Here is a 21,411-nt window from a genome sequence, read left to right on the forward strand (position 1 = left end):
TGACGCAAACAGATTTAAGAGAAGAGTATTTTTCCTTGCTATTTGTCTTTTTTCTACACTCAAGACCTTGTTGACCCCCTGAAGAAGGCTTTCTGCTGAAACTTGGCCGAGTAGATCATTATTCATGTGTCAATATCCAATAAAGCTGAATGTGGCAACTCCATGGTTATCTTCTCCTTCTCTGGACCACCTCTGCTGTTTGCTGTTGTCTGTGTTTACATTGCGGAGTGCTTTCTCCTGTTCCTTGTGCGAAACGTGACAAACACCTATGCATCTTTCATAGCCCAGCCTTTAAACTAGACATTGATGATTCCATGACCTTACTTCTAATTTGACTGGTCAAGCAATATATTTTTGTTTCTTTACAGTATATATTACACAGTCATACTCTGCTTCAGGACTGTTGAACATCCACCATAGCCTAAAACTCTGAGAACCAAATTTTCCCAATTTAACAGAGCATATATTTTGGAGATACAAGTTTTAATACCTTTCTGTCATCATCCTGTTTAGGCTTTCTGGTTTTCTGGAGTAACTTTAAGCCTTCAATCTGCCTCACAAGTAATGGTATTGTCATCTTGAAACGCTCCTCCAAACCAACAGCATCTAAAATCTAAGCCAAGCAAACAGAACACATAATTAGTGTACCCAAAGCCATCAAAACCAGCAGTACTATAATCCCAAGACCTTATAAAATGGCATTTAATAATACGAGAAACAGTATATATAATGTTAGTACTGTCTTGGCAGTCGCTTCTTTCAGTGCACTCACTCTGTCTGTGGTTTGGTTGACCCTCCCACCGTTTTTTTGGAATTTACTTACCCCCAAATTCTATAAAGGGAGCCCATGTATCCATGGCCCAAATTTGGGCATGATCCAAAGATGCGTGGCAACCTAATTGATTAACGAGCCAATTAACATCAATTGGATGCAGTCAATTATTGGTAATGGGCTACAATTATAGAATAGTGTGTAGTCAGTTGCACACAACCTCTAATCCTGGGTGCCCAAACTCCATAACACTCAATCTCAAAAGGGGGAATGGCTAGGCCAGGAATCCGCACCCAGCTCGCATGACAGAATTTAGACCAGGTTTCAGCTGATGCATGTCGTCACGCCCAAAGTTGGCCACGGGAAACCCTGCTAGGCGTTATTCTGTAAAGGGTGCTCATCCCAGAGTGTCCTTTATAGAACAGCGCCAAGCACTGATTTTTCCCGGTGCCTATTTTTCAGCACCATTTACAGCATCCTGCCCTTAATGCTTCTGCAAGCACAGTGATATTTCTTGCAAGCACCGTATTCCTGAAACTGCAGAGAATGCATGAACCTCTGAATCTGATTGGCAGTGTTATAATCTAATCAGGAGCTGCTTGATGTTAAGGATTAATTATGCACACTGGGGCTGACTGCAGGAGAACAGTGAGCAGAGTCCCCCCCCCCCCCCCCCCCCCCCCCAACTTCCCTAGCCATAATAATCCAGAAGGGCAGTGGTGTGCTGGTAAATTTTTAACTGGCTCTCTCTCCGGGTGGCTAGGGGGGCAATGCATTCCTCTCTCCCTCCCCCCCCCCCCCCCCCCATGCAGGCACACCTTTTCTGATAGGAATGCCAAGCACCATCAGCCAAGTAAATGGACTACCTGCCACTCCACGCTGCTTGATTCTGGCTCCGAGCAGCATGCCAGGAATTCTCACACATACTTGCATGAGAAGTCCTGGTATGCTGCTCAGAGCCAGAAACAAGCAGCGGAGAGCAGTGGCAATCTATTTATTTGGCTGGCGGGGCTAGTTATCCTGCCAGCAAAGGTAAAGGAGTTCAGAGATGCCAAGGGTGGACCATCTCAAAGTTGGAGATTGAAAGCCAATGAGTGAGGTTTTTCTCATGAGCTCCAGCCATGTCTAAAATCAGTTCTGGCTGATGCACATTCCAAAAACTGACATATTCTAGGGTGGTGGACTTTGGTCCTGGGGAACTGAGGACCTGAGTTTGATTCCCACTTCAGGCACAGGCAGCTCCTTGTGACTCTGGGCAAGTCACTTAACCCTCCATTGCCCCATGTAAGCCGCATTGAGCCTGCCATGACAAGCGCAGGGTACAAATGTAACCAAAAATATAAAATAAAATAATTTTTTTTTCTACCTTTGTTGTCTGGTCATTTTATTTTTCTTATTGTGCTGGTCCCAGGCTTGGCTTCTGCTTTCCTCTCTCTTCTCTTAACTGTTTTGGCAAAGTCTCCTTGTACATTTGGCACTTTGTCTACCATCCATCTGCTCTCCCAAGTCCAGCACCTGTTTCCCTCTCCATGCCCTCTCTCTTCCTTACTCCCCTCAATGAATCTCTTTCTTCCGGTCCGGCATCTCTTTTCTTCATTGCTACTCCTCAATGCAGTACCACTCTCCCTCCATGTCCTTCCTGATGCAGCACCTCTGTCCCTCCTTGTCCCCACCCCTGATGCAGCACCTCTGTCCCTCCTTGCCCCACCATGCAGTATCTATCTCCCCTGTGTTGTTGCCCACTCCTCCAATGCAGTACTTCTCTCCTTCCTTGACCCCCATCATGCAGAACCTCTCTCCCTCTTTGCCCTCCCATGCAGTATCTGTCTCCTTCATGTCATTGCCCACTCCTCCAGTGCAGCACCTCTCTCCTTCTTTGCCCTCTCCCCATGCAGTACCTCTCTCCCTCCTTGCCCCCCATGCAGCATCACTTTCCCTCCCTGCCTCCCTTGATGCAGCACATCTGTCCCTCGCTCCCTCCCTTCCCTATATCCCTCCCCCTCCATGCAGTACCTAACTGGTAATCTGTGGTCTCTTGTTGCCCTCCCCCCCACAATGAAGTATCTGCCTGCCTCATTGCCCCACCTGAACCAGCACCTCTGCTCTCTCCCTCTTTGTCCTCCCCTCGCACCTCCTTGCACGGGCTAAGAACATTTCCTACACCCAGAGTAGACGTACCCCTAACTGTTGGGTTATCAATCTACTTAGCATTGTTCAGTAAAGTTTGGATTATATTTGGTACAGTCTGGGCATATTATTTGCCAAACTGCAAAGACAAAGAGATAGGAGGCCAGTGTCCGGCCGATATTCAAAGCCATTTAACATGCCAGGAATGACATCTGGCCGGTTAAATGGTACTTAGCTGGGTATCCGGCAATATTCAGTAGGAGACAGCTGGCTATCTCCCGCTGAATATTGCTGGTTAGCGTTTAGTTGGTTATATTGCGTGATATAACCGGCTATCTGGCCACATCAATAGCAGGTCTATCTTTTGCCGCTACGAATGTAACTGGCCAGTGCTAAGTATTGACTTGGTTGGCTATGTTCTTAGCAGCCAAAGATAAACTGGATATTCAATGCCGGTCTATCTCCTGCAGTCTGAATATCGGGCCCTGCATGTTTAAGAATCTGTGCCGCTGTGTGGGAACCGTTTGTTCCTCCTCTTGTGTCATGAGCACCATTTTTAAGTACTATTCCCCCCCCCCCCCCCCCCCCCCCCCCCCCCCCCCCCCCCCCCCCCACAGGATTGTTGCTTTCATTTTTTATGCTGATCTTCTAACAGAAATATTTTAATATGCCTTCATACATTATCCAGATCAGAAGGTTATTTGATATTCTTCTGAAGTTGGGCTAAATATGAATGTAGCGCAGTAGTGCACCCTGGGTAAGTCCTGAATGATGAGCTAAATCTTTCAGTATGAGGTTTGTCTCCTCTGCCAGTCGCACAGCTTACAACTGGCCATTCCTCAAACTGCAGCAACAATAACCAGAAATGTAAAAAAAAAAAAAAAAAATACAACAAAATGGTGGTGCTCAGTACCTGAAGCTTTTCTTTGTTGGTCGTACGAATGACCGATGTCAGTATATCTGGTAAAGACTCCCTGGGAAGACTGTCTAAAAGGCGCCTCAGCTTCGAAACAGCTGGGATAGACATATCCAGCATCTCAACAAGCTTAAAAATAAAAAATAAAAAAAAGCAAACAGATCATAAGCGTACTCACTCTTGTAGGTTTTCAAAGCAGCGTTAATTACCAAAAGGCCACTAAGAAGTTAGCAGTCAAAGACACCAAATAAAGCTTTCCTTTCTGACTATGAATTTACAAAGGAAAGTATTCGAAGACATGGAATGTCTTTCTATTTTGCCACTCTTACAGATGCAAATAAACCAAAATGCTGCCATAAACTGTGTTATGCTCAACATTCATATTAGAGTTTTAACTGTTGACACACAGTTTATACACTGGAAGGTACAACAAATTATTTAAACTTGTGAGCTTCCATCTGCTAGATGGCAACATAGACACAGTAACTATAAGATCATTATGCCAATCGCCTAAGCAAGATGGCATACAAATCTAAAAATAGTAATACAGAGAAATGTCACAAGATATGGAGCAGCAAATCGACTAGCTGAGTGGTTCCCAAACCTGGTCCTGGAGGTACCCCAGCCAGTCAGGTTTTCAGGATATCTACAATGAATATTCCTGTGAGAATTGATTGCACTGCCTCCACTGCGTGCAAATCTCTCTCACGAATATTCATTATGGATATCCTGAAAACCTGACTGGCTGGGGTACCTCCAGGACCAGGCTTGGGAACCACTGTACTAGCTTCTTACCATATCAGGACATCATACTTTGCAAATCTCCAATTTATTCTTAAATGATATGGAACACAAAAAACTCACTGCCTCTTCCTGTTTTTGCTGTCTTGCCTTTCTTTTGCCATAGCTGACAAATCCCTCAGATACATTAAAAAAAAAAACAACTTTTGACTCTGAGGGAAGGGACGTCATAGGCAAAACCTTCCAAATCAGGGCTGTCAGCTACACCCTCTTCCTACTGCAGGGTTGGGCAACCATGGTCCTCAACTGCCACGACCGAGTTGGGTTTTCAAGCTTTCCACAATGAATATGCATGAGATTATTTGCATACAATGGAAGCAGTACACGCAAATCAGATCTCACGCATATTCATTGTGGAAAGCTTGAAAACACGACTGAGTTGTAGCCCTCGAGGACCGTGGTTGCCCAACCCTGTCTTATCAGCAATCTACAGGTCTACTGGTAATAGCTGAAGTTTACCCTCACCTTCAGGTGGCTCTGAGATAACACTTATAAAAATACAAAGATGTGACGGCCATTGTTAGATTTGACTTCTTAAGAGTAAGAGAACAAAGTGAGAAAGATTCAACCAACTTGCACTGCATATTTGTAAAGCTGTTCAGACAGCTCCCCCAGCTCCTCATTGAAGTCGCTCTTGCTGGTGAACTGTTCTAGTCGATCTAACTGTTGCACCTCGGCGACAGGGAACGGCTTGTCCTTCAGCAGCTGTACAATCTGGAATCGACAGAGGCCAGTAACCAGCAAGGTGTAATGAGGTTTGGGCCAGTTACTGCCCACCACCTGGATAGCCAGTGCCGCTGTGCCAATCCTGAAAACAAAGAGATGTTTCATTTTCTAACATTTATCCCCTTCAAACACCCCACTGAACAGTGCTTTTCCCTCCAGTCTTTTGAAAGAGCTACATACCTCAAACTTTCTTCACAACAGATTTCTATGGTGACATCACCATGCTTTCTATTTCCTATGTATGATTTTATTTATTGATATCCACATATCCTACTTCAGAACCTAAGCGGCTTACAGTATAAACCATATACATATAGTAACATAGTAAATGACAGCAGATAAAGACCTGTATGGTCCATCCAGTCTGCCCAACAAGATAAACTCATTTTACATGGTATGTGATACTTTATATGTATACCCGTTTTTCATTTGTCCTTGCCTTTCTCAGGGCACAGACCATAGAAGTCTGCCCAGTACTGTTCTTGTACTAAGTTCTGAAGCTAACATCGAAGCCCCTTAAAATTTACACTCCAGCCCATCCCTGCAGGGAGGAACACGAAAAGACATTCCACCCTGTGTTGTGTTGATAAATTCCCTTGAAGACGCCGTCATGGTGAAATGTGGCATCACGTCAGAACAGCAAAGGGATACTGGTTTTAAAATGTGAATTGAGAACACACAAGCACTGGGGTGACAATTGATCTGCAGCAACACAACCAGCACCGGCACTGAATAGAACCGCCTGAAGCTAAGTACTTTAATCATTTAACAGTCAACTAAAGAAAGTGACACACTTAAACAAGAAGGCAGGTACAGTGCTATGATGTAGGAGGGCAGTTGTGCTGGCATGCTATGTAATGGTACAGAAGCACAATAGCAATACTGCGCACTGCATATAAAAGATCTGGTGAGAACGGTTTAGTAACATTAATTAAATTTTAACTGCCAGACCCTCGACCATTCTTCTAACGTTCGGAGATCCCTTCTCATCGTTTCTATTCCTTCCAGGGTATCCACTCTATTGGCTATTTTCGTGTCATCCGCAAAAAGGCACACCTTTCCTTCCAACCCTTCAGCAATATCTCCCACAAATATATTAAACAGAATAGGCCCCAGCACCGACCCCTGAGGAACTCCACCGCTCACCTTCCTTTCCTCCGAGCGGATTCCATTTACCACCACCCTCTGCCACCTGTCGGTCAACCAGTTTCTTATCCAGTTCACCACTTTCGATCCTAAGTTCAACCCTTTCAGCTTATTCACGAGTCTTCTGTGGAGGACTGTATCAAAGGCTATGCTGAAGTACAAGTAGATTACATCTAGCGCACGTCCCTCATCCAGTTCTTTGGTCACCCAGTCAAAAGTGTCAATAAGATTTGTTTGGCAGGATTTTCCTTTGGTAAAGCCATGTTGCCTTGGGTCCTGTAACCCGTCGGTTTCTAGAAAGTTAACTATCCTTTCTTTCAGCGTGACTCCATTATTTTTCCGACCACCGACGTGAGACTTACCGGTCTGTAGTTTCCCACTTCTGTGAAGAGAAATAATTGTTTTAGCACGTTCGTTTTATCTTCATCACTCTCCACATAGCCATTCTCATTATCTTTCAGTCTCGCAATTCCATTCCATTCCTATCTCTTCTCCTTTCTCCAATATATCTGAAAAAAGTCGTCACCTCTCTTTACACACCTTTAGCCATTTTTCTTCCGCTCGTGCTTTCGCTAGCCGTATTTCCCTCTTCGTTTCTTTCAGTTTAATCCGATAATCTTTTCCGTGATCCTCTCGTTGCGTTCTTTTGTATTTCTTGAACAAAGCCTCTTTTGCTCTTATTTTTTCAGCTACTTGTTTGGAGAACCATATAGGCTTCCTGCTTCTCTTGTTTTTGTTTACTTTCCTCACAAAAAGATCAGTCGCCATATTTATAGCAGCCTTTAGCTTGGACCACTGTTTTTCCACTTCTCCTACGCCTTCCCACGCCAACAGCTCCTTCTTCAGGTATTCTCCCATTTTATCAAAATCAGTACGTCTGAAATCCAGTATTTTGAGTTTTGTGTGTCCGCACTCCGCCTTCGCCCTTATATCAAACCATACGGTGTGATGATCACTATTACATAGGTGGGCACCCACCCGGATATCAGAAACACTACCTCCATTAGTGAGCACTAGATCCAGCATCGACCCTTCCCTCGTGGGTTCCGTCACCATTTGTCTGAGCAAGGCACTTTGACAGGCATCCACAATCTCCCTACTTCTTTCCGATTCCGCAGACGGGACGTTCCAATCCACGTCAGACAAATTGAAATCTCCTAACAGTAGCACCTCCTCTTTCATACCAATCTTTTGAATATCTTCTATCAGATCCTTGTCTAACTTCTCTGTTTGCGCAGGAGGTCTGTAGATAACTCCCGTGTGGATACAGGTTCAGTCTTCTCTTTCCAGGATGATCCATAAAGCTTCTTCTTTTCCCCAGGTTCCCTGCATTTCAGCCGCTCCGATATTCTCTCTCACATACAGAGCCACTCCTCCACCTCTTCGGCCCTCTCTATGCTTTCTAAAAAGATTATAGCCCGGTACGGTCACATCCCATTCATGAGAATCGTTGAACCACGTCTCCGTAATAGCAACAATATCCAAGTTTTCTTCAAACATCAGGGCTTGCAAGTCTTGAACCTTTTTACTTAGACTACGAGCATTTGTGCACATAGCTTTCCATATGCTTAGTGAGTTTGGGTGGTTCTTTATATTTCCCTCTGCCATCATGTTTATTCTGGGGGTGACTTTCCGAAATCTCCTGTTTCCTTTTGTCACCCCCACCCTCTAGTTTAAAATGTCTAGAAACTTACTGCCTGAATTTCTCCCCAAGGATTCTTTTTCCCATCACAGAAAGATGTAGCCCATTATTACAGTACAGCCTGTTATTTTTCCACGTATTACCCCTATGTATCTAAAACATTCTTTACACCAAGACTCAAGCCACTTATTGAATTCCTCTGTTTTGCGTAGTCTTTCCTCTCCCCTCCCCAATGTAGGAATTACTTCAGAAAAAGCCACAGTCCAAACCAAAGATTTCAGTCCCTCCCCAAACTTCTGGAACGGTCTCTGTGCTGTAAACTTGCTATTGTTGGCCAGGTCATTTGTCCCCAGGTGAATTACAACATCAGTGTTAGAAGCCTCGCTCTCTTCTCGGATCACTTTCAGTATTTGGTCTGTACATCTTGTAGCTGAAGATCCTGGAAGACATTTCACTACGTTGGAAACCCTGAACTGTGCTCCTAAGTTAATGCCTCTGATAATGGAGTCTCCGAGGAGTAATAATTTTCTACTTTTCACAATTCTGTCATTAGTTGGGGGATGTTTCTGGGGTTGTGCTATTTTCATTGCCTCTGGTTCTACCAGAGTACTTCTTTTTCCGCTATCATAATGATGCAACGCTGCAAAAGAATTTGACAGGGGCAAAGCTTGGAAGGGCGAGTGTTTCTGTGTCACAGATCTATTCCTCTGATGTTTCCTCTGACGCAGTGGTGGTGGTAAACTAGCTGGGAAATGAGTAATCCTGGATGCTTCTTTAACTGAAGTTAATTCCTTCTTGAGTTTGTTGATCTCTTCTTTCAAGGCTGATATTTGGAGACAGATAGGACAAGCTCTAAGGTTCCAGATAGTTTGCCTTAGGATTAAAACAGAACATATATTGCACTGAATGAAGGTCATTATGATGTGATTCACAAGTGTGAAAAGGTGAACTTTGAGAAGGAATAACAAGAATTGGGATTGACCAATTAAGTGTAATGAAGATACTTGTCCCTTGATTGCCCTATATAAAGGGAGTTTACCTAGGGGTGGGTGGGACTAGGACACAGGTAACCTCAATTACCAATCAAACCAAGTCTGAAAATGCCCAGCACAGCTCCCAGCTCACAAGGTAAACTTAGGTTGTACTACCCAGCTCAAAACAAAATTGCCCCTCCTCCAGAGCTATGAGTCACCAGGTGCTATGTAACCAAAATTGATTGAATTAAGTCTCTGGCAGTGTAGATTCAACACACAATTCTAATGAAAACAGACACCAGATTGAGGACCAGATGCACTAATTATCTGATGGTTTTACGAAGGATTAGAGAATGCAAGTGAGCTGCAACAAGCAGCTCATTTGCATTCCCGTTCCTTCATGCATAGCCTTCCCTACCGATTCGCTATGGAATTCGGTATGGAATGGCTCTAACCACGACTTTAGTGCATCCCCCCCTTAATGTCACCAGATTAAGTCACAGGTTTAAAACACAGTTCCAATGAAAACACTTTTAAGACAATTCCAGCATAAAAAGATGAAATCACTAGCACTGATATTCAAAACACAATTCTCTAAAATCCCTTTAAGACAATACCAGCATAAAAATATAAAATCACAGTGCAATATAGGCAATAGGATAGAGACAGATAAGGAACCTCTAGGTCAGACACTCTGCAAGTGAAAGGCCAGATTTTTGTTCTTTTGTATTAATAGGATAGAATAAAAAGGGGGTGAAATAGAATAAAGAAGCCAATAGTTTATCAGGAAGATATTAAGAGCAGGACACTGGTAACCTCAGTTACCAATCAAACCAAGTCTGAAAATGCCCAGCGTAGCTCCCAGCTCACAAGGTAAACTTAGGTTCTACAACTGCACCAATAATAATAAAATTCAAATTAAACTAAAATAAATGATATAGAAAGTACTCAGATCTCATCTGTGTCCTCAGCTCCTGAATCATACTTAACAAAACATCCCATCACTTCACTGTTAAAGGCCTGTGCAAAACAATAAGCTTTTAAACATTTTTTGAATGAAGACATATCTGTCATCAGCCTTAAATGTACTGCCATCAGCAAACTCTATTTACGCTTATGAATTTTATACTCTGATCCACACAAAGGATTATCAACTTCGACATTTTGCTGCTCAGGGATGAAATCTAATTCTGACTGGGGAGGAGATGCACAGAATTCTGTCACTGTTTTCTACAGCGCCGAAAAAAAATAAATGAAGCACTGATTTTTTTTTTTTTTTTTTAGCAAGCAATGCTCAGCACTAACAGCATGCAAACTGTATGCACACTTGTCAGTAAAAGCCTCAGAAATTCCTAGCGCAGGCCCAAAAGAGCTGTGCGGTAGGCACAGCTCTTGTGCGCATGTCTAGTGAAGGGGTGGTGGCGGGGGAGCAAAAAAGCTTTTCAGTGGAGGCTGGAAGTAGGAAGTGAAGGGGGAAGTGTGCGGAGGAGAGAAAAAGCTGCTGCTGCCGGCTGAGAAGTTAAAAAGCAAGCGCGGCTGTAAAAAAAAGTCAACTCACCCTAACAACTAAAACCTACGGACTGCTCGGGAGCTGTTGGTAGGTTTTTGTCAGGGCAGGGAGTTTCTGAGCACTGCATGGAATTGCTACTGTGCTCATTAGTATAAGACTTTTGGTCACTGCTTCCGGGCGTGGTAAAGCAGTGACCAAAAACCCCTGTGCATTAGCAGCAAAAAAACCTTTTCATTCAGACTGGTTCAAACCTGGTTAATTTTTAATCAAGTAAGGCTGCCAGCACAGATGTGCATCATAAGCAGCCAGAAGAGTGGTTCTCAAATTGTGGGCCAATGAAACCCAAATGGGGGTCACAGAATCAGGACCACTCCCCCCCCCCCCCCCCCCCCAGCAGCTACATTCATCAGGGGGCCTATGAGCCGATGAAAGGGCTCTGAATGTGCACAGGCTCACAGGCCCCCTGATGACTGCAGCTGCTGGGGGGAGTGGTCCTGATTCTGTGACCCCATTTGGGTTTCATTGGCCCACAATTTGAGAACCACTCTTCTGGCTGCTTATGATGAACATCTGTGCTGGCAGCCTTCCTTTTAGACTGGAAATGCATGCAAAGTACAAGTCTCCACTTCCTGCTGTTAGACCGGAAACCCATGCAGAGTGCTCGGGCCTGTAAGCACATACCAACTCACAGGCCTGTGCTGACTGCTACTACTGTAGCTGCTTTCCTGGTTTGGGTGAGTGGGGGAGAAAGCTGGGGTGGACAACTATTTTGTTTTCATTGCATAGGCATAGTATAATTGTTTTGAATGTCTTGATGACTACTGTTGTTGATCTGTTTTGCTGATTTTATGTATTTTTTTTTCACTTTAATCCACTGGGATTAAAGTGGAATATAAATGCTTAACTTGCATGAGGTAGTGTGCATTGTCAAGTGTTAAATGTTTTATTGAATATGGATCTTGTTCCTCTACCCTGGTGGGTCGACCTCTACGTTTTATTAAATATGACACCCCAAACTGCAAAATAGTATAGCTTGCTCTTCATTCTGACTGCAGAATCCCAAAATGTTAGGATGGCTTTTGAATAAAGTAATGAGTGTGATGTCCATCCACCAACTTAAAAAAAAAAAAAAACAGCACTGTTTCACAGATACATTTCTATGGCAAATTTATTTGTGCACACCAATTTAAACAGTCCCCTACACCCCTGAATAGATATATTCAATATGCATTCAAGTAAAGTGGTATCGAAGACAGACAGCATGGGATTATTACTTGAATTTAAGATATGAAACTTGTTTCTCTATTTAGTTAATTTGCAATACTGATGTTACATCTGTAAAACCTCTTTGTATTCCCATGTGAGCCTCATGGTGAAATTTTAGCCTTGTTTGGCTTATTTGTTCAATAAAATGTTATATTTACCCTCGTTTGACCCTCTGGTGTCTTCTTCTCTTTTATTGTGGGAACACCATAGGTCCACCTCTACTTTTTCTGTTTTGAACCTTGTCGGTATCCCAGATTATTGGGGGGGGGGGGGGGGGGGGAGAATTGTGCATTTCATCCATTGTAAATACATGCTCTCTGTGTGTGCAATTCGAAAATATTTTTAAAATACCTTTCAACCATTCCGTTAATTACAAGATTATTTAAAGTTTGCCACGTTTTAGAAATCACATTAAAAAGAAAATCAACCATCACAAAATGCTGCGTACTTATTAAAGAACAGGTAACTGAACTGTCCAGTAATCTGAAGGCAGAGAATCACCACTATCACCCTAATTACATACACTGCTGCAGATAAGCTGTCAAGGCAAGATGTCCACGCACGGTCAAACAAGAACTCGGAAGCACGCAGCTCCATGGCCCCTTCCCCAGCCCTAACCCTCTGCCTTCCCCCCGGGCACCTGTGCAGGGCAGGGAGCGGCTCTGAGTCGCTGGCCGGGTCGCTGGTGTTGGGGATGACACCGATAATGGTGCTCTTCAGCGAAGTGCCCTTCAGCAGCCGGCTGCGCACCAGTTGCATGTTACCCGGCGTGTCCACGGCGGTCCTCATGGTGGAACCGGGCAGCAGCACGCTCTCGTGGGTCAACAGTAGGGGCAGGCGGCCGGGGATCTGGATGGAGCTGCCGGAATCCATGCTGTACGTTCTGCTCCCCCACCCCTGCTCCAACCCGGTTCTTCTACGCTGGATCCAATCCTAGACCTAGACCCAACGCCAGGGTAAAGTACAGGCTGAGCCACAGCTACGGTGTGCTGTCAGGGGCAAACTTCATCCGCAACCCTTCCGCTTTCTTCAACGATTCTGCCCCCTGCTGTTTCTTCCTAAACGCTTATGGCTGTATGTATTTTTGAGTGTGTCAATAGGGAAACTATAATGAGGATTTAATAAACTTACATTACCTTCTTGACTTATAAGCAGCTAGTAATATAAATGGGAAGTAATGCACTCTAAATACAAAGAGTTGTTTTTTTTTAACAGTGAAGGTGCTCAGAATAGCCATGGCCTGAAACTCAAGATTTCTATCATTGCTCCGGCTTAGAGTTCAAAATCACTTCAATTTTATAAATAAGATCTTCAATCAAGTGATATACATTATTTATCTTTCCCTTAGTTCTTCTCATTAATGCAGCCCTATGCATGTCTCCTATTTATCGAACCCATGCAGAAAACAATTTATCATATAATCCCATTTTTTAAAATCTTTCCTCCAATGGGAATAAAGAGTGTTCAATCCAGTGGCAATTTCACAAATAAGATAAAAAGTATTTAGAGTATATTACACCCCATTTATATTATTAATTTGTATATATTGTTTGCCATGTGAAACAACATTTGTAGATTATTTTCTGTATCAGATAGTTAGATTTCACATGAAACTAAATATGAAGAGATTTTTTGTAACCTAATTTGTACTTATCTTTCTTCTAAAGTCCCACAAGGCCAAATAGTGTTTCATTAAACGTTTAACAGTACAACCATAACAGTAGGTGGTGGAGAGGAAAACGGTAATGGAATTCAAACATGCGTGGGATAAACATAAAGGAATCCTCCTCAGAAGGAAGGGATCCCCAGAAGCTTAGCCGGAGGTGGGGATAGTGCTGGGCAGACTTATACGGTCTGTGCCCTGAAAAAGACAGGTACAAATCAAGGTAAGGTATACACAAAAAATGACACATGAGTTTATCTTGTTGGGCAGACTGGGTGGACCGTGCAGGTCTTTTTCTGCCGTCATCTACTATGTTACTATGATACCAAGAGGCTATTTTTAAAGCACTGTAGACTTACAAAGTTATAAAGGACTACTAAAATAGCCCATTCATTTAACTCTGCTTAGTGTGCTGTGGCAGCTAAGAAAGCAAATAGAATGTTAGGTATTAGAAAAGGAATGGAAAACAAAAGTGAGGACATTATAATGCCTTTGTATCGGTCCATGGTGCGACTGCTCTTCAAATATTGTGTTCAATTCTGGTCACCACATCTAAGAAAAGATATAGTGGAATTAGAAAAGGTATAGAGAAGGACGACGAAAATGATAAAGGGAATGGGACAACTTCCCTATGAGGAAAAGCTGAAACGGCTAGGGCTCTTTAGCTTGGAGAAAAGACGGCTGAGGGGAGATATGATAGAGGTCTATAAAATAGTTAGTGGAGTGGATTGGGTAGACGTGAATCTTTTATTTACTCTTTCCAAAGATACTAAAATTAGGGAGCATGCAATGAAGCTACAAAGTAGTAAGTTTAAAACGAATTGGAGAAAAGTTTTCTTCACTCAATGTGTAATTAAACTCTGGAATTCATTGCCAGAGAATGTGGTAAAGGCAGTTAACTTAGCGTGGTTTAAAAAAGGTTTGGACGGCTTCCTAAAGGAAAAGTCCATAGACCATTATTAAAATGACTTGGTGAAAATCCACTGCTTATTTCTGGGATAAGCAGCATAAAATGTATTGAACATTTTTGGGATCTTGGCAGGTATTTGTGACCTGGATTGGCCACTGTTGGAAACAGGATACTGGGCTTGATGGACCTTTGGTCTGTTCCAGTTTGGCAATACTTATGTTGGTTAAGTTTGTAAATCCTGTGCTCCACTCCATGCAGCTTGCCACCCGTCCTGCGCCCCCCCCCCCCCCAACTTTGTTTAGGATTGCAGTTGCCCCTAGGTGCAGTTGATCTCTCTCCCCATGCCTTCCTAAGAAGTGAAAAGAGATTTCAGTGCTGTTTTGTGCTGAGGTGCTAAATGCTTGGTTTCCATCTTTCTGTCTTGTAGGGACCCTCTGTGTATATCCCACCCTTTTTAAATTGCCTCTCCACTTTCTCCTAAAGGGCATTCAAGGCATCCATCACCCTTTCCATGAAAAAATGCTTCCTGATGTTGCTCCTGAGTCTACCTCTTTGCAGCATCATATCATGTCGCTTAATTCAGTAGGGCTACAGCCTGACCAACCCTTTTGTGTGCATATGAGGCTAGAACAAAACTATCATGGATTCTACTGCAAAGCACTCTGGACTTCACATTACAACTTGGCCACGCTGCCAGAGTATGAAGAATGAACATAAACTTTGTTTTTTTTTTTCCTACTTTATATGTTCTGTGAATCTGTTGCCTGGGGTTTCTCAGAATTGAGGCTAGCTAGAAAGACTTTACAGATACACCAATATTACCACCAGTGGTGTGCTGGTAAATTTTTAACAAAAGGCTCTCTCCCCAGTCCACCTCGGCGCCCCCCCCCCCAAAATTGCAGAGCTGGCTATAGCCGGGGGGGGGGGGGGGGGGGGGCAATGCATTACTCTCTCCAAGAAAAAAAAATTAAATGATCCCAGATTCCAATCTAATTCATGTTTAATATGGGATAAAATGCCATAAATAAGTAAATAAATATAAACTTTTAACGTTCAGCACCTGATTCTCAAAGTGAACATATTCCAAACACTATAATGAAAATAAAATTATTTTTTTCTACCTTTGTTGTCTGGTGACTTTGTTTCTCTGATCATGCTGGCCCAGTATCTGATTCTGCTGCTCTCTATCTGTTCCCTTGACTCCGTTTCCAGGGCTTCCTTTCCATTTATTTCTTTTCTTTCCTCCTTTCTTCTTCATTTCTGGACCTCCACAGACTTGACTGTACAGTGGATCCAGTTTCTGCCTATTTTCTCCATCCATGTGCAGTTTCTCTCTTCACTTCCTTTTCCCTCATCTAATCTCCTTCCTCTATCTTCCCTCCATGTCCAGCATTTCTTCTCTCTCCCTTCCCTCCCCTCCATTCATGTCCTGAAACTCTCCTCTCTCCCCTGCCCCCTCTATCCATCCATATCCAGCAATTCTCTTCTCTCCCCTGCCCCCCTCTACCCATCCATGCCCAGCAATTCTCTTCTCTCCTCTGCCCCCTCTATCCATTCATGCCCAGCAGTTTTCTTCTCTCCCCTGCCCTCCATGCCCAGCAATTCTCTTCTCTCCCCTGCCCCCCTCTACCCATCCATGCCCAGCAATTCTCTTCTCTCCCCTGCCCCCCCTCTATCCATCCATACCCAGCAATTCTCTTCTCTCCCCTGCCCTCCATGCCCAGCAATTCTCTTCTCTCCCCTGTCCCCTCTACCCATCCATGCCCAGCAATTCTCTTCTCTCCCCTGCCCCCCTCTACTCATCCATGCCCAGCAATTCTCTTCTCTCCCCTGCCCCCTCTATCCATCCATACCCAGCAATTCTCTTCTCTCCCCTGCCCTCCATGCCCAGCAATTCTCTTCTCTCCCCTGTCCCCTCTACCCATCCATGCCCAGCAATTCTCTTCTCTCCCCTGCCCCCCTCTACCCATCCATGCCCAGCAATTCTCTTCTCTCCCCTGCCCCCCTCTACCCATCCATGCCCAGCAATTCTCTTCTCTCCCCTGCCCTCCATGCCCAGCAATTCTCTTCTCTCCCCTGCCCAGCAATTCTCTTCTCTCCCCTGCCCCCTCTACCCATCCATGCCCAGCAATTCTCTTCTCTCCCCTGCCCTCCATGCCCAGCAATTCTCTTCTCTCCCCTGCCCCCTCTACCCATCCATGCCCAGCAATTCTCTTCTCTCCACTGCCCTCCATGCCCAGCAATTCTCTTCTCTCCCCTGCCCCCTCTACCCATCCATGCCCAGCAATTCTCTTCTCTCCCCTGCCCTCCATGCCCAGCAATTCTCTTCTCTCCCCTGCCCCCTCTACCCATCCATACCCAGCAATTCTCTTCTCTCCACTGCCCTCCATGCCCAGCAATTCTCTTCTCTCCCCTGCCCCCTCTACCCATCCATGCCCAGCAATTCTCTTCTCTCCACTGCCCTCCATGCCCAGCAATTCTCTTCTCTCCCCTGCCCCTCTATCCATCCATGCCCAGCAATTCTCTTCTCTCCCCTGCCCTCCATGCCCAGCAATTCTCTTCTCTCCCCTGCCCCCTCTACCCATCCATGCCCAGCAATTCTCTTCTCTCCACTGCCCTCCATGCCCAGCAATTCTCTTCTCTCCCCTGCCCCCTCTACCCATCCATGCCCAGCAATTCTCTTCTCTCCACTGCCCTCCATGCCCAGCAATTCTCTTCTCTCCCCTGCCCCTCTCTACCCATCCATACCCAGCAATTCTCCTCCCTCCCCTGCCCTCCCCTCCCATCCATGTCCAACGATTCTCCGTCGTCCCCATCCTCCCCTCCCTCTCCCATCCATCTTTTTCTATTACCTCCGTTGAAGCGCCACATTATTTAAAGCCCTGCTGCCCGCCTCTAGCCTTCCTTGTTTGCTTCTGATGAGTTTGTGCCCTCAGTCCCGCGTTCGTGGAAAAAGGAAATGACGTCAGAATGACGTCAGAAGGTGGGACTAAGGCATTGAGCCTGCCATGAGTGGGAAAGTGTGGGGTACAAATGTAACAAAAAAAAAAATATGTCTAGGTAAGGCGTTCCAGAGTTGGCTGCCTATAACAGAGAAGTTGGATACGTAGTAGGTTTTGTATTTGAGGCCTTTGCAGTTGGGAAGATGAAGGTTGAGATATGTTCAAGAAGATTTGGACCAGTTCCTGGCTGGAAGATCGATCAAATTGGACATGTAGCTTGGAGATTCACTATTGAGGATCTTGTGGATCATTGTGTGGGTTTTGAAGTTTATTCTTTCCTTGATAGGGAGCCAGTGAAGTTTTTCACAAAGTGGTGTTGCGCTTTCGAATCGTGATTTGCCAAAAATGAGTCTGGCTGCTGTGTTTTGGGCGGTTTGGAGTTTTTTCATGATTTGGGCTTTGCAACCGATGAAGATGCTGTTGCAGTAGTCATCATGGGTAAGCACTGTGGATTGTACTAGATTGCGGAAAGTTTTCTGTGGGAGGAATGGTTTAACTCTTTTCAGAATCCACATCATGTTGAACATCTTCTTCGTCGTGGCTTTTGCATGAGTTTCTAAAGTTAGATGTTTGTCTAATGTTACTCCTAGGATTTTTAGATTGTCAGATATTGGGATTGTAACGTCGGGGGTGTTCAGGGTGGTTGGGAGCTGAGTAGAATGTTGTGATGAAAGGTTTAGGCACTGAGTTTTTTTCCTTGTTCAATTTCATCTTGAAGGCGTTGGCCCAGGAAGCTAGGATGTTCATGGCAGTGATTATTTTCTCCGAGATTTCTGTAAGGTCGGATTGGAAGGGGAGGAATATTGTGATGTCATCAGCATAGATGAAGGGATTTAGGCCAGACTTGGATAGGGATTTGGCCAGAGGGATCATCATGAGGTTAAAGAGGATCAGGGAAAAGGGTGAGCCTTGGGGGACTCCACATTTTGATGGCCACGCAGGCGATATTGATGAGGTTCATTTGACCTGGTAAGATCTGGAGGTGATAAAACTTTTTATCCACTTAATGATGTTTCCGCCGATCCCTAGTTTGTCCAGTAGTTTTGTAAGAATATCATGGTCTACCATGTCAAATGCGCTGGATAGGTCGAACTGCAGTAGAAGTATTTTGTTACCAATTGAAATTTCTTGTTTGAACTTGGATACCAGGGTAAGTAATACTGTTTCTGTGTTGTGTGCAGTTCGAAAGCCCGATTGTGATTCATGTAGTATGGAGAACTTTTGTATGAATTCGTTAAGTTGGGAGGTCACTCTGTTTTCCGTCAATTTGGTCAGAAGAGGGATGGAGGCGACAGGTCGATAGTTGGTGATGTCATTCGCTGATTTCTTGGGGTTTTTTGGTATTGATGTGAGTAGAATATTGCCGTGTTTGGCGGGGAAGGAGCCTTGTTGGAGTAGGAAATTTAAGTGGGTGGTGAGATCTGTAATGAATCGTTCTGGGGCGTTTTTCATAAGATAGTTGGGGCAAGGATCTAGGTGGCAGTGAGACTTGGAGAATTTGGATAGTGCTGAGGAGACTTCTTTGGTGTTGAGGGGGTGAAATTTGTCCAATAGCGATCTGCTGGGATCTCTTCAGAGTCGGGGTCCAGTTCATCAAGGAAAGTGTCAATATTGGTGTCATCGTGGGGAATTGAGTTGCACAAATTGGTGATTTTATCGTTGATGTATTTGGCCATCTGGTCGGCAGATGGACAATTTGATGGTGAAGTTGTTACTGGATTCGTATTAAGAAGATTCTTTATGATTTTGTATTGTTTTTTAATGTCTGTTCCAGTGGCTGTGATTTGTTTCATGTAGTATGTTCTCTTGGATCATTTAATGTCATTCTTATATTTCTTTTGTTTGATTCCACGCTTTCAAGGTGATATCATCTTTTGATTGGCCATATAATGCACATTAAGGGGCAAATAACGTACATTATTGCTTTAATGCACCTTAGTAACTACCCTCTTAACCAGTTAAATAAGGCCAAACAAATTGCAAGGCTAAGCTTCTATGTCTGCACATATCCAGGTAACTCTATTCAGTGGGGTTTAACCACTGACTATCCAGAATGAACACAGCTGAGCAACTTAAACAATCACTAACCAACCGAGCATTGGCTCCTTGGTGTTAAAATTTAAGCATCTACGATGTGGTTGGCTGCAGAGTCAGGGAGGGAGGTGGACTTAGGGTGGGTAAAAAAAAAGTTCATAAGAACATAAGCATTACATACCGAGACAGACCAAAGGTCCATCAAGCCCAGTATCCTGTTTCCAACAGTGGCCAATCCTGGTTGCAAGTACCTGTCAAGATCCCAAAACAGTACAAAACATTTTATGTGTTTATTTTCAGTGCTAAATCACCCAACTTAGGGGGTCTTTTATAAAGGTGTGCTAGTGTTTTTAGCACATGCTAAACACTAGAGACACCCATAGGAATATATGGGAAAGGGAGGGAAATGGGACTTGATATACTGCCTTTCTGAGGTTTTTGCAACTACATTCAAAGTTGTTTACATATATTCAGGTACTTATTTTGTACCAGGGGCAATGGAGGGTTAAGTGACTTGTCTAGAGTCACAAGGAGCTGCAGTGGGAATTGAATTCACTTCCCCAGGATCAAGGTCCACTGCACTAACCACTAGGCTACTCCTCCACTCTGTTTAGTACACGCTTATTTTTAGAGTGAGCTAAAAATGTTAGTGTGCCTTTGTAAAAAGGGCCCTTAGAATTCCAAGGAGATAATTTTAGAAATGTTTTCCACATGTAAACCTGGGTTTTACATATAGAAAGAGCAGTTTAAAAAATACAGGAGACAGGTATAAAAGTATGCATAGGCAGCGATCCCATACATACTTTTAAACATTTACTAATCAGGAGCTCCCAGGGCAGATACACCTGTGTATATTTATGCCTTCTCCTGGTGTACATATTCACATGTAACTGCTGCCACTAAATACATAGGTAAATGGAAATTTTGATAAGGAAATGTATATGTGTAATTTCTCTTTCTAAAATTGCTGGTATTTCCACATACAAAGGCGACGAAAATGATAAAGGGGATGGGACGACTTCCCTATGAGGAAAGGCTAAAGCGCCTAGGGTTGTTCAGCTTGGAGAAAAGGCGGCTGAGGGGAGATATGATAGAGGTCTATAAAATAATGAGTGGAGTTGAACGGGTAGATGTGAAGCGTCTGTTCATGCTTTCCAAAAATACTAGGATTAGGGGGCATGCGATGAAGCTACAATGTAGTAAATTTAAAATGAATCGGAGAAAATGTTTCTTCACTCAACGTGTAATTAAACTCTGGAATTCGTTGCCAGAGAATGTGGTAAAGGCGGTTAGCTTAGCGGAGTTTTAAAAAGGTTTGGCCGGCTTCCTAAAGGAAAAGTCCATAGACCATTATTAAATGGACTTGGGGAAAATCCACTATTTCTGGGATAAGCAGTATAAAATGTTTTGTACATTTTTGGGATCTTGCCGAGTATTTGTGACCTGGATTGACCTCTGTTGGAAACAGGATGCTGGGCTCGATGGACCTTTGGTCTTTCCCAGTATGGCAATACTTATGTACTTATGGCCGCAGCCGCTGTTACAACCGATTCTAAAATTGCTTTTTGCATCTAGGTGAATGACATTCAGGCCTTATCCTGGGTCCTAAATTTGGCTGAAAGTCTGGATGCCTAAGTGCTGAGTGTATTTTAAAATTGATCCCTGACAAATACACATATAGATATATTCATCTCAACCACAAGATGTCAGCCTTGCACATACAAATGATGATCATGGCAGGGATTTTTCAAACAAGTGCTTCTCAAGCTACTTCAGCTCTACAAATGTAATTCCAAAGCATGGTCAGATCATTTCTAATTAAGGAGCCCTTTTATTAAAGAGCATTAAGCCCTAACATGCAAGAAAATGCTTACTGCAAAATGTGTTAAAGCGTTCTGCAGTAAGTGCCCCTTTTCTATGTG

General features: G+C 43.8%; 1 protein-coding gene across 1 annotated transcript in view; it reads right to left on the bottom strand.

The window, feature by feature from the left end:
• LONP2 (lon peptidase 2, peroxisomal) overlaps positions 1 to 12,830 on the bottom strand; it is a 205,345-nt gene extending 192,515 nt beyond the window's left edge. The window contains exons 1-4 of the mRNA XM_030204378.1: positions 12,521 to 12,830; positions 5,190 to 5,424; positions 3,813 to 3,944; positions 491 to 613 (exon numbers count right to left, since the gene is read on the bottom strand). Of these exons, the coding sequence (XP_030060238.1) occupies positions 491 to 613; positions 3,813 to 3,944; positions 5,190 to 5,424; positions 12,521 to 12,753 (723 nt within the window). The 5' untranslated portion in view covers positions 12,754 to 12,830. The remainder of the gene's footprint in view (positions 1 to 490; positions 614 to 3,812; positions 3,945 to 5,189; positions 5,425 to 12,520) is intronic.
• Between the last annotated feature and the right edge of the window lie 8,581 nt (positions 12,831 to 21,411).

Source organism: Microcaecilia unicolor, chromosome 5 (genome assembly GCF_901765095.1).
Source record: "Microcaecilia unicolor chromosome 5, aMicUni1.1, whole genome shotgun sequence".
Taxonomy (NCBI): domain Eukaryota; kingdom Metazoa; phylum Chordata; class Amphibia; order Gymnophiona; family Siphonopidae; genus Microcaecilia; species Microcaecilia unicolor.